This window comes from Schistocerca americana, chromosome 1 (assembly GCF_021461395.2).
Source record: "Schistocerca americana isolate TAMUIC-IGC-003095 chromosome 1, iqSchAmer2.1, whole genome shotgun sequence".
Taxonomy (NCBI): domain Eukaryota; kingdom Metazoa; phylum Arthropoda; class Insecta; order Orthoptera; family Acrididae; genus Schistocerca; species Schistocerca americana.
In genome coordinates, this window is record NC_060119.1 from 1,267,341,321 (window position 1) to 1,267,354,627 (window position 13,307).

A 13,307-nucleotide genomic window follows, 5' to 3' on the forward strand; every position below is an offset into this window, starting at 1 on the left:
TGGCCAAGAAAGGCGTGAAGGGACCGACGAGGCGGATTACGCCGCTGGGTCAGCTGCTGCCACCGATTGGGTACCTGTGCGAGTGACGTCCATTGTGTCAGAGTCTGGGGAGATCTAGGTCCTCAGCGGACACCAGAATCTCTACCTCGGCCTCAGACGCAGAGCTTGTAGCTTGTGGTGGGGTGGGTGCCACTGCAAGTTCCTTCGTCTTAGATGTCTTTTTCTTGGACTTTTCTTGCTGCTCCTTGGGTTTCACTGGCTGAGAGGGCTTCACCGATTACTTCGCTGAACTGATGGGGCTATCACGGTTGTCATAGCGGCGGCACATGAGGAAGTCATGCGCACAGGATGGAGTCGTTCATATTTCCTCTTAGCCTCAGTATAGGTCAGTTGGTCCAGGGTCTTATATTCCACGATTTTCCACTCTTTCTGTAAGATCCTGCAGTCTGGCGAGCAAAGTGAATGATGCTCTCCGCAGTTGACACAGATGGGAGGCGGCGCACATGGAGTATCGGGATGCGATAGGCGTCCGCAATCTCGACATCTGAGACGAAGTACAGCGGGAAGACATATGGCCAAACTTTCAGCACTTAAAGCACCGCATTGGGGAAGGGATATAGGGCTTGACATTGCAGCAGTAGACCATCACCTTGACCTTCTCTGGTAATGTATCACCCTCGAAGGCCAAAATGAAGACACCGGTAGCAATCTGATTATCCTTCGGTCCCCGATGAACGTGCCGGACGAAATGAACACATCGACACTCTAAATTGGTGCACAGCTTGTCATCAGACTGAAAAAGGAGATCCCTATTGAAAATAATACCCTGGACCATATTTAAACACTTATGGGGTGTGATGGTAACTGAAACATCCCCCCAACTTGTCACAAGCAAGTAACCTTCGTGACTGGGGCAGAGGATACCATTTTTACCAATACTGAGGCAGATCACATTTTGGACAAGCCCTCCACCTACCCAAACTTGTCCTCTAAATGTTCTACGAAGAGACTTTGTTGCCATGAAAAACTCCCCATCAGCTCTCGGACAAACTAGGAACCGGGGCAAATAAGTGTCACTGCCACCCTGAGTCTTACGCTCCTCCCACGGTGTGGCCAAGGAGGGGAGCAATTGGGGATCGTATTTCTGAGCATTGAATTGAGCCCGAGAATGCTTAGAGACTGCTGGCGGCTGGCCACCAGCAAGAATTGATGTACCACGCTTCATTGCGGGTCATCCGCCCTGATGCCACCCACTCCGACCTAGGGCCCTCCTCACGGGGGCCACCCAGCCTCAGCAAGGGCCACGTGGCAGGTTGGCCATTGCTGGAAGTTATCCCTGTGTTGTCAGGGGGCTACAACCGACAGGGTACATGGTGGCCCCACCACAATGGACTGGCTACCGTGCTGGATATCAGGTGCAAGGACGTCCACGGTCGCCATCTCCGCAAAAAGCGACACTGCACGGTGGAAATCGCACCCGGGAATGTATCCTCACCCGAGAGATGGAGAGCAAGCGAGATGGCAATGCGACGACGAGAAAGCTGGCTAAAGGTCTCAAGGCAAGATGGACACGACGCACCATGTAAGGCGCCCGAAATATGAAGGTCAAACCCGAGAGGGGACCATCCCATGTAGGCCCAAACATTTGAGGTTTCTTTTAGTCGTCTCTTACTACAGGCAGGAATACCATGGGCTTATTCTAACCCCCAAACCCACAGGGGTGAGGGGTTGACATTGGTGATATCCACAAAATGAACAAGGTGTGACATAAAATAGCCTCAACCTTCCCAAACGCATGAAAGTTTTGTTGTAAGCATCCCATTCCTCGACAATCTCATCATATGTAGAAAAGGGAGGCTGATAAACCATGTGTGCTGTGGAGGGCAAAACAAAGGTGACAGACTGAGGAGCATGCTGGCTAGACAAAACAGAAGCCAATGATTCAGGTACCTGGATTTGATTGCACAGTACCTGTTTCTTGCTGTCTGACCAAACTTAAAATGTCCTCTGTAACACCATCAGCTATAGTGAGAATACATGGTGGACCACCCAGAGTAGAAATTTGCACAGAGAACAGGACCACACTTGTTGCCAATCATGTTGTAATTAAGTATACAACCAACAGACTGAACACAACTTTATTCCACAGAAGCACTGACAACCTGAACACAGTATTTAAGTAACACTCACCAGGAACCAATTAGGCCCTATGTACATAAAGAGCTGCAGGAATACACATAAAGAACTGAGGCCAAGGAGCCCTCTGCGGACGACACAGCACTGCTGCATGTGCGGCCTTTCGAAAGTATGCACACGCATCATTGCATTCAAAACTGAAGAAGGAAAACTAGCCCCAAAGAATCAAGAGAACCTGTAAATACTAGCAAGCTATTTGAAGAACTTATATTGTAAAGAACCAACTTTATAGAACAAAATCCTGCATGCGCTTCCAAAACCTCAGAACCTTCCAGCACAGCAGAAATCTAACATATCATAGATCAGAAGAATGAAACAAGATTGAATATCTGCTGAAATGTGGGAAATTGCAGATGTTGGGACAGTCAGGAAGCAACAGATTTTTTTCAGGAAGTCTGAGATACAGAAACTAGACTAGACGATTGGAAAACAGTTCACAAAAAAGGAGACCCCCAGTAATCACACAGGAAATTCCTTCTTACCAGTGACTTACAAAATGCTTTCAAAACAATTACAACATCGACTGAAAGCCCACAAAAATCAGGAATTAGGAGAGCACCTAGGGCGAATTAAAACATTTTACATGCCGAACATTTAATAAGGCATTGAAGAATGAGAGCCAAAAGCCTTTATGTAACACTTGCAGACTTCAAAACAACATACGATTAGACTGATAGAGAATTATCATCCAACATACTAAAAAGAGTCTGGAGTTGACAAATTAGTTGCAATTATATTACACACATTAAAAATACAAAATCGAATTTGACATCAAATCACCACAGATTTTAAGAACAAAACTAGTGTAAGATATGGCAATTGATTGTCCCCACTGCACTCAGTTGTGTACTCAATAAGGCAGGCCTAATCAGGAATGGTAGGAAAAGAACAGAAGAATAAATGTAAAAAAATCATAATTGGGAGGAAAGAGGGCAACCTGAGAGATGAGCACTTTTTTCATCTTCAATATTATGAACATCCCTTCTACAGCAAGGTCTTTGCTTTTCATATTTTGGGAGAAGGTAGTATATGGGCCAAAACAAGAAAAAAAAGGTCTAGTAAAAAGTGGCTCTATGGCTCTAAAATGTTTATTTTCAGAGCTTAGAGCATTTTGTTCAGCAGAAGAGAGATATTTCACACAAGCAAAGACGAACAAGTGATCACAGCTCTTTAAGTATGCATCCTAGACCCCATGTTTACTGAACATTTTCCTTTATCAACCTACTGCCTCCTCTCAAAATATGGAAAGTAAAGACCGTGCAGTAAATGAGATCTGTTTTATCGTATATAAGACGAATAAGTGGTCATACAACTTCAGGAGCAATTTGGAGCCCATGCTTATTAGACTTTTTTACATATTTCTGTATAAGGAAACTATCCTCTTTTTGTTCTGAATTTTTGGGGTAATTCAAGAACATCCTGCAGAAGCCTGTTTAGGGAACTAGGGATACTAACTACTGCTTCCCAATATATTTATTCTTTAATGAAATTTGTCATTAAAATACATCATTTTTTCAAACCAACAGCTCAATTCATGGAATCAATACTAGAAATAAGAATAATCTTCACAAGGATTTAAATTCACTTACTCTTGTACAAAAAGGTGTGCATTATTCAGGAACACACATTTTCAATAACTTGCCAGCAGCCATAAAAAGCTTAACAACCAATGAAATTTAGTTTAAGTAAGTATTATAGTAGTTGTGTTACATATTTATTACCTTATAAATAAATAATTTTTTTTTTATTTTAAATTCAGTGCATTGGTATTTGTAAAATGATCCTTTCATATAGGCTAGTGTTCATTAAAAAATGATGGTCATTTCACTTGGGGCCTGTGGAATGGTACATTAGCTTATTTGTTTGAATTGTAAATATTTGTCATGTATTGATTTTCTGACATGTTCTACATCCTGGAGGACCTCTTCACTACGGATCAATTGGAATGAAAGTAAACCTAATCTAAACTAATCTGAAAAACCAGTGCATGACAGATGCAAAGAAGGCACCAATAATATGGAAGCTGATTACGAAACAATAAAAATGACCACAAAATTTAAAAACTTAGGTGAAATAATACAACTGAATTCTTTAGATAACATGTTAACTTAGCAATGACATGGAAAAATGTAAGTGGCTTTTCACTGAACTATTAGTTATGTAGCCTAATAATAAATCCTTGTCCTTAAACACAAAACTCTAGAGCTACAACATGTCATTAGACAAGAATGCCTTTATGCTTCATAATGCTTTTCGTTAAATAGCCTAGCCTACAGCAAAACAGTTGGAAAAAAAAAGGAAATGGAAAGACTCAGGAAAAGCTTGGGACCAGAAATTAGCAATAAATTAAGGAGCAATAAATAAGTTTATGTCATAGTAGACAGTATCAGACAACGAGAAAGAGAAGTGTTCTCTATGAACACCTAAAACACGCCTAGGAGGGAAAACAACAACAAAAAGGATTTTTAGCTTTTCTGGCAGAAACCCACAAACATTAGTGACATGTATCAAAGAAGTTACAGCAGACCTACAGGAAATGGAAAAAAATATGAAAAAGAAATGTTCAGAGCAATGGTAAAAAGCTTCAAGGCCTTCCAGCAGAGAAACAAAAAGACAGGCGCAACACAGACAGATGAATCCACGAACTACACTGGGAAACAATGAAAAGCTCCTGGAGAGAAAAAGGATAAAAGAGGAATTTTTTTTCCATGTGGTCCTCAATAAGCCACAACCAAAAAATTGTGTACAAAGTCCAAATTCCCCGGAATTACGACAAAAATATTTTTTTCTTAAAATTTTGAAGCACAGGGGTGCATAACATACGAGCAAGCATATCAGTAACGTTCTTTCGAGTAGATTCATATACACTGTTGTTGGCAACGACATAAGTACAGCTGATAAACAGGTGATCTGTGAGGACTGTTATAATCGTCTGTGGCCTACAATTAAGAAAAACTGTCACTCTCTTCTGGATATTTTCATTTCTGAAATCTTTGTATTTCTTAAGGGGCAGTTCGAAATCTTACAGAGCGCAAACACTGAATGAAAACAAATCTTTCACGCAGATTGTGTACCTCAGACTGTCAGGAAGTAACAGATTAGCCCAATAAAAATAATAGCTGTTAAAGAAGATCTAAGCTAGGCTAATATATACATTCAATAAAGAATCGTAAGCAGTTAGTGGCGCAGCACTGGGATCTACATTTTAATTTCACACAACGAATTATTTCTCAGTAGCAATGTGGTTCTCAAACGCAAAAATGAAAGAAAACAATGTACCGTTGGAGCCATTTAAGCAAAGGCAATAATTGTGCTTCTTAAACTTTTATTTCTACACCCTAATTTTGTCCTTTACAGCAACTTTCGGTTGTTAACGTCTCCGACAACTGGTAACTAGAAAATAAACTGAGGTACTACATGGAGGCACAGGGAGCAACAAGGGCTGCTTGTATTATTATAATTAATTGTATTACCCTACGCACAGGTCTAAAAGCTAACATTCTTTTGAATAATGTGACAATGTTCAAGTTGGGTTCATTACCGTGTACGCGGACTTCATATCATTTGAACAAGATTCCTCCGACGAACATTGTCGAGGAATAACAAAATATATGTTCACATTCTCTTGAGACTCACACAAGGACATGTCGGCTGTTACAGTAACACAGTTTCACAACGAACATCACATACACAGGTTACTATTTCTAAATCGCTTCTTGCCGCGCTTGTCAAAGATAAGTACACCAAAGACTATCCACGCGAGAGATAACACACAATTCGAATGTTTCATTTTTTAATTAATTGTCCGTCATGCGGCAGCTCTACATACAGCACGGTATTTGTAATATGTAGCTCTCGACTATGTAATTTCATAAGATGCTCGCGTTAGTCGAGTGAAACATGCCAAAACAAAGGAAAATTACATACGACTCACGGCTGCTTTACTACAATTTTAATTTTTACTCAATATTTGTTCTTAAGCCACTTTATTTAACAATAATGTTATAACATCAACACACTATTTTTAGTAATAGGCGATTTTCCGTGCAAAACAGAAACCACCTAGAGAAAAAAATAATTGGACCGTTTTTGTAGCAAATTTAATGTGGTTTTATTTTGTACAAGAACTCGCGGTTTTCGAGATGTGCAAGAAAAACATCAAAAAGTGACCTTTAAACACCTCCCCACTCACACTCCCCGCTCACTACACATTGGTCAGGATTTCTAGTATATGTTGTTCACGACAATCCCACTGTGCAAATATTGCGACTACACGAATTTTTTCCCTTAATTTTTCCTTCTTTGATTGGACTATTGTTCAACGTAATCTTTTTACACACTTTCTCACTGTTGAATAATTGCATCTGACTTCTATCTGTGTATTCGCTTCTTGCAGAAACCGGGCAACATTGCCATTATCCGCCTTAGACAGTTTCCGACACAGTTATGTCAGAGACTTAGGATGTCGAGAGTATGTATGTTGGGGGTACCCAGGGTAACAGACTTTGAAGGGATGCGATTTGAAGGTTCAGTAGTTATGCAATACCAGGACAGGAACGGAAAATGACATTATCTCAAGGTCAATAATAGGGATTCATTTGTCTGGTTACTCATTTGTATTTGCTATATTCAATGTTATCCCCCTCCCACTGGGCATCAGCCGCAATTGATAAGGTCATCCAGGAGAACCCCTGTCCTATCTGTGTGTCTCAGGCAACTAGACTAGATCACGATCTAGGTCGATGTTGGTCACATAGTCTTGTGTGACATTAAATTCGCGGGAAAACCCCTTCTGTCACTCAGCAAATGGGAGCACTTTAAAATGGGGGGAAATACCTCCTCTTCAATTATGGACAAATATGATTTACGCTCCAACTCCCCCTTATCGCCCTTTACAACTAGTTCAGTTGCTAAGTTCAGTTGCTAGGCTCTTCACTGCTTAGAAAAAAGAGAGAAGAAAAAACCGCTTTCATTCATGAATGCATTTCTTACACACTTGACATGTTCCACATCATAACAGTTACCGTGAGATTGATCAATGGAACATGTAACTAACTAACTAACAAAACTGTGCATCAGGGGGAGATGTTCAGAATCTGTTACACACAAATTATTATAAACAAAAATTGTATACTGAAAGAGTTTGGAAATAATAATAATGAGATAACAAATTAACTAACAGTTTATTAGTAACAATTTCCTTTGCAATACAATTTTTTAGCAGTATCTTCTTCATTAAGCTCTTTTCTTTTCTGGATTTATTTACAAATGTAACATACAATAATCATTTTTGATAGAAGAACTTAAATACCACATTTCCCCCTTTTCGTTCCATGCACAATATTAACATTTTAAACACTTTCTATATACTGTATATACGGGAAATTTAAAGTACCAGTCCTGAAAAAACTCTACCATCTGGTGAGCAAGATGTATGAATTCGATAGTAGGAAAAGGAAGAGAAGGAAACGTAGTAGGTGAATATCGAATGGGGGTAAGGAATGAAAGAGGGAGCCACCTGGTAGAATTTTGCACAGAGCATAACTTAATCATAGCTAACAAGTGGTTCAAGAATCATGAAAGAAGGTTGTATACATGGAAGAAGCCTGGAGATACTGGAAGGTGTCAGATAGACATTCCCAGGAGCAGAATTGGACTCTGATCACAATCTATTGGTTATGAACTGTAGACTAAAACTGAAGAAACTTCAAAAAGGTGGGCATTTAAGGAGATGGGACCTGGATAAACTGACTAAACCAGAGGTTGTACAGAGTTTCAGGGAGAGTATAAGGGAACAATTGACAGGAATGGGGGATAGAAATACAGTAGAAGAAGAATGGGTAGCTCTGAGGGATGAAGTAGTGAAGGCAGCAGAGGATCAAGTAGGTAAAAGGACGAGGGCTGGTAGAAATCCTTGGGTAACAGAAGAAATATTGAATTTAATTGATGAAAGGAGAAAATATAAAAATGCAGTAGATGAAGCAGGCAAAAAGGTATACAATGTCTAAAAAATGATGTTGAGAGGAAGTGCAAAATGGCTAAGCAGGGATGGCTAGAGGACAAATGTAAGGATGTAGAGGCTTATCTCACTAGGGGTAAGATAGATAATGCCTTCAGGAAAATTAAAGACACCTTTGGAGAAAAGAGAGCCACTTGTATGAATATCAAGAGCTCAGATGGAAACCCAGTTCTAAGCAAAGAAGGGAAAGCAGAAAGGTGGAAGGAGTATATAGAGGGTCTATACAAGGGCGATCTACTTGAGGACAATATTATGGAAATGGAAGAGGATGTAGATGAAGATGAAATGGGAGATATGATACTGCGTGAAGAGTTTGACAGAACACTGAAAGACCTGAGTCGAAACACGGCCTCAGGAGTAGACAACATTCCATTAGAATTACTGACTGCCTTGGGATAGCCAGTCCTGACAAAACTCTACCATCTGGTGAGCAAGATGTACGAGACAGGGAAATACCCTCAGACTTCAAGAAGAATATAATAATTCCAATCCCAAAGAAAGCAGGTGTTGACAGATGTGAAAATTACCGAACTATCAGTTTAATAAGTCACAGCTGCAAAATACTAACGTGAACTGGTAGAAGCCGAGCTCAAGGAAGATCAGTTTGGATTCCATAGAAATGTTGGAACATGTGAGGCAATACTGACCTTACGACTTATCTTAGAAGAAAGATTAAGGAAAGGCAAACCTACTTTTCTAGCATCTGTAGACTTAGAGAAAGCTTTTGATTATGTTGAATGGAATACTCTCTTTCAAATTCTAAAGGTGACAGAAGTAAAATATGGGGAGCGAAAGGCTATTTACAATTTGTACAGAAACCAGATGGCAGTTATAAGAGTCGAGGGGCATGAAAGGGAAGCAGTGGTTGGGATGGGAGTGAGACAGGGTTGTAGCCTCTCCCCAATGTTATTAAATCTGTATATTGAGCAAGCAATAAAGGAAACAAAAGAAAAATTTGGAGTAGGTATTATAATCCAAGGATAAGAAATAAAAACTTTGAGGTTTGCTGATGACATTGTAATTCTGTCAGAGACAGCAAAGGACCTGGAAGAGCAGCTGAACGGAATGGACAGTGTCTTGAAAGGAGGATATAAGATGAACATCAACAAAAGCAAAACGAGGATAATGGAAAGTAGTCGAATTAAATCGGATGATGCTGAGGTAATTAGATTAGGAAATGAGACGCTTAAAGCAGTAAATGAGTTTTGCTATTTGTGGAACAAAATAACTCATGATGGTCGAAGTAGAGAGGATATAAAATGTAGACTGGCAATGGCAAGGAAGGCGTTTCTTAAGAAGAGAAATTTGTTAACATCGAGTATAGATGTAAATGTCAGGAACTAGTTTCTAAAAGTATTTGTATGGAGTGTAGCCATGTATCGAAGTGAAACGTGGACGATAAATAGTTTAGACAAGAATAGAATAGAAGCTTTCGAAATGTGGTGCTACAGAAGAATGCTGAAGATTAGATGGGTAGATCACATTACTAATGAGGAGGTACTGAATAGAATTGGGGAGAAGATAAATTTGTGGTACAACTTGTCTAGAAGAAAGGATCGCCTGTTAGGACATATTCTGAGGCATCAAGGGATCACCAATTTAGTATTGGAGGGTAGCGTGGAGGGTAAAACTCATAGGGGGAGACCAAGAGATGAATACAATAAACAGATTCAGAAGGATGTAGGTTGCAGTTGGTACTGGGAGATGAAGCAGCTTGCACAGGATAGAGTAGCATGGAGAGCTGCATCAAACCAGTCTCTGGACTGAAGACCACAATAACAGTAGGAGGTGAAGACACACACACACACACACACATAACTACATACAATATTTATAGGCACATATAGTGTGCACATAATCCACAAGCACACATAACGTGCAATCAGGTATGCACACTCACAAACAAAAATGTACACACAACTATGACAAGTGGTTCATCAAACTATTCTGTACATACATATGCTACTCACAAATTAATTGACCAGTCACACATTCAACCACTTAATAAGTGGTGTGACCATGCTACTTGATAAGGGAGGCGATACAATTGTGAAACACATATACATTCTTGTGACCAACATTTGGAATGTAGAAAGAATGCCATTTCAGTGGAAAAAGGGGTTGTAGCATGAATCCATAAAAAGAGCGATAAACAAGAGTGCAGGAATTATTGTGGCGTCTCTTTAATTAGAACAGCTTAATAAATTTGCTCCAAGAATCTCTAGAAAATATTGTGACCATATTTGAAAGTGATAATGGATGAGAAGCAAGCTCATCAGATATTTGCACAGAAAGGAACCATATCAAAATATTGGGAATAAAACACAACAATGGCAGTATTGTTTGTTGATTTTAAGAAACCCTACGATAGCTGTGGGTAAAAATGCCAACTTTTCGAGTACCTAAAAAGTTAACTAATATTTTAATAGTTACATCAGAAGGCTCAGAAGGGATAGTGAGAATGGGTGCAGAGTACTTCATGGCTTTTGGCATAAAAACAGCCACTCAGGAGGTCATTGACAGCATCGATGTTCCGACACTTGAATGGGTCACGCAGAATTTCGCTATTTGTCTGCGCCACGCCATCGTCAATTATGGCAGGCGTATCGAACATGTCATAACCTAAATCCGAATATCTCTAGTGACGTTTACATGTTGAATAAAGTATGTGCACGCCGTAGCTTGTAACTAATTTACGTTTTTTTCATATAAATCAATAACTGTAACCCTGTGCCGGTCGCCCTCTCAACGCGTTTCGTCACAGGGTTCTTTGGTAAGCGTGACAGCGTTACGGAGATGTTTAGCAAACTCAAGTGGCAGACTCTGCAAGAGAGGCGCTCTGCATCGCGGTGTAGCTTGCTGCCCAGGTTTCTAGAGGGTGCGTTTCTGGATGAGGTATCAAATATATTGCTTCCCCCTACTTATGCCTCCCGAGGAGATGACGAATGTAAAATTACAGAGATTCGAGCGCGCACGGAGGCTTTCCGGCAGTCGTTCTTCCCGCGAACCATACGCGACTGGAACAGGAAAGGGAGGTAATGACAGTGACACGTAAAGTGCCCTCCGCCACACACCGTTGGGTGGCTGGCGGAGTATAAATGTAGATGTAGATGTAGATGAAAGCGAGTTCAGTGTGCTGACATTGCGCTACCTAGTTAGGTTTCATGCTTGCGCTGTTAACTGACAGTTTCGCCAAAACTGTTCCCGTCTTATGATCTCTCCCTGGAACCACAGCAACGTATATGTTTAGTGTATGACGTAACAGTTTTCGTTTTGTGTTAACCATACTTGTCATACGTTTAATTCAAATATAAGACTTAGTACAAGTGGATAGTTATCCTCATGAGGACAGTGATTATAGTGGACCCAAGGGTGCCTACATGATGCACACAATTGATGTAACACGTTAATAATTTATCAAGCTAATTAAGTTAAAGTATTCGTTTACTAAAAGAAATACTCTCATTCAGAAAAAAACAGAACACCTTGAATGACTATAGATAGGATATACTTATTCACAGGACGTGTACATTACTATATTCTGCAGAAATGATTAGCATCTGTCCTGTTGCCTAGTTGGCACAGAGTCTGCCATGGACTCTGCTAGCTTGTTCCATGCCTGACAGCATCGAAGCATATAAGGCGTGAACGGCGTCCTGTGCTGTAGCCATCCACGCTAATTCATCCGGTTCCAAAGTTCACCTGTTAGCACAGAGGCACAGCACTGCACCAGTTGTTTCACCATGTCCCACACATTTTCTACTGGCGACGAGTGTGGAGATCTGTCGGGCCAGGGCAGAAGCTGACATGCATTGTCTTGTTGAAAAATGGCGACTAAGGTGTTGTCCAGAAAGGGTACGGTTAGGGACTGCCGCAAGTCATTCACGCAGGACCCACTGGTCACACTGCCCTGGACATGCATCTGTGGTCTGTGGTTGTGCCCAATAGTAACCCGCACCAAAAGGTTGGCGCTGTTTGTCTTGTGAATGCAGTCACTGTGACGCCGCTACCCCTGTCTTCGGCGAATCAAAATGGGCCCATCATTTTCAACCAAAGAGAACCTGGATACACCCGGAAACGCTATCTGATGCCATTCCTGTCCACAGCAACGCCGTTCCATACATCATTGCCGTCTAGCCTGTTTCTGCACATTCGACAACGGTAGGCGGAGAAGTGGACGAAACGCACGTAATCCGTGTCGTAATAAACGGCGACGGACTGCCACCCCTGACAGTGTTCCGTTTGTTCCACTGTTCCAGTCCTGCGTCAGAGCCGAGGAGGGCGCAGATCTGTCCTTCGGATGAGGTGTCGACCTTCTTGGGGAGTGGTCTGGGTGGTGCGACCTGACCCATCTCGTCAAGTTCTACAGCCTTTCGTGAGCCATTTTGCACACACCCGTTGCACTGCCGAAACACTTCGCCCCACACGTGTAACAATTTCCCGGATTAATGCATCACATTCTGCCGTGCCAATAATGCGCTCTGTTTCAAACTCACTGACTTGACGATTCGGTTCGCGCATACCTCTGCGAGGCATCCCGCACGTCTGCTCGAGTCGTGCTGATCCACTACATTCGGTTTACAGCGACAACGAAGCCGCAGGCACATTTCACCGGAACGTGGTGTTGCCACGCGATATCGATGTTGGCCTTGAACTCCCCTGGCCGACATGGTTCAAATGCTAATAATTTCTGTAGAACGTACTTACGTACATATTTTGTGAATATATACGTCCTATCCGTAGTCGTTCAAGGTGGTCTGTTTTTTGTACATGATTGTACACAGTAGTTCAGCTAAAACTACACTAGGGGCTTTCATCCTTTGCCAAAATCCACTCGCCAACAGCCATTAACTACCAGCCAGTAACACGTTCATGTTACAGTACAATCATGCGAGGCATCCAATAGCAAAACCGAAACGATATACTAACAATTCGCTTCGAAGATTTACCTCATTACAACCACGATGTCTAAATCAATGTAACGGCCGATCGTATATTCGAATGGGAGCAATGAGGTAAGTTCAAATTACAGGTGGCAAGTCAAACAGACATGACCAACCGTATTCAAAATATAACCTCAGTCAACATCTCC

General features: G+C 41.2%; 1 protein-coding gene across 3 annotated transcripts in view; it reads right to left on the reverse strand.

Moving 5' to 3' along the window:
- The window catches only part of LOC124620164 (DNA topoisomerase 2-binding protein 1-like), a 289,518-nt gene extending 283,604 nt beyond the window's left edge, over nt 1-5,914 (reverse strand). For all 3 annotated transcript variants that reach the window (XM_047146853.1, XM_047146844.1, XM_047146837.1), the window contains exon 1: nt 5,738-5,914. In XM_047146853.1, coding sequence (XP_047002809.1) covers nt 5,738-5,842 — 105 coding nt within the window. In that variant the 5' untranslated portion in view covers nt 5,843-5,914. The remainder of the gene's footprint in view (nt 1-5,737) is intronic.
- Between the last annotated feature and the right edge of the window lie 7,393 nt (nt 5,915-13,307).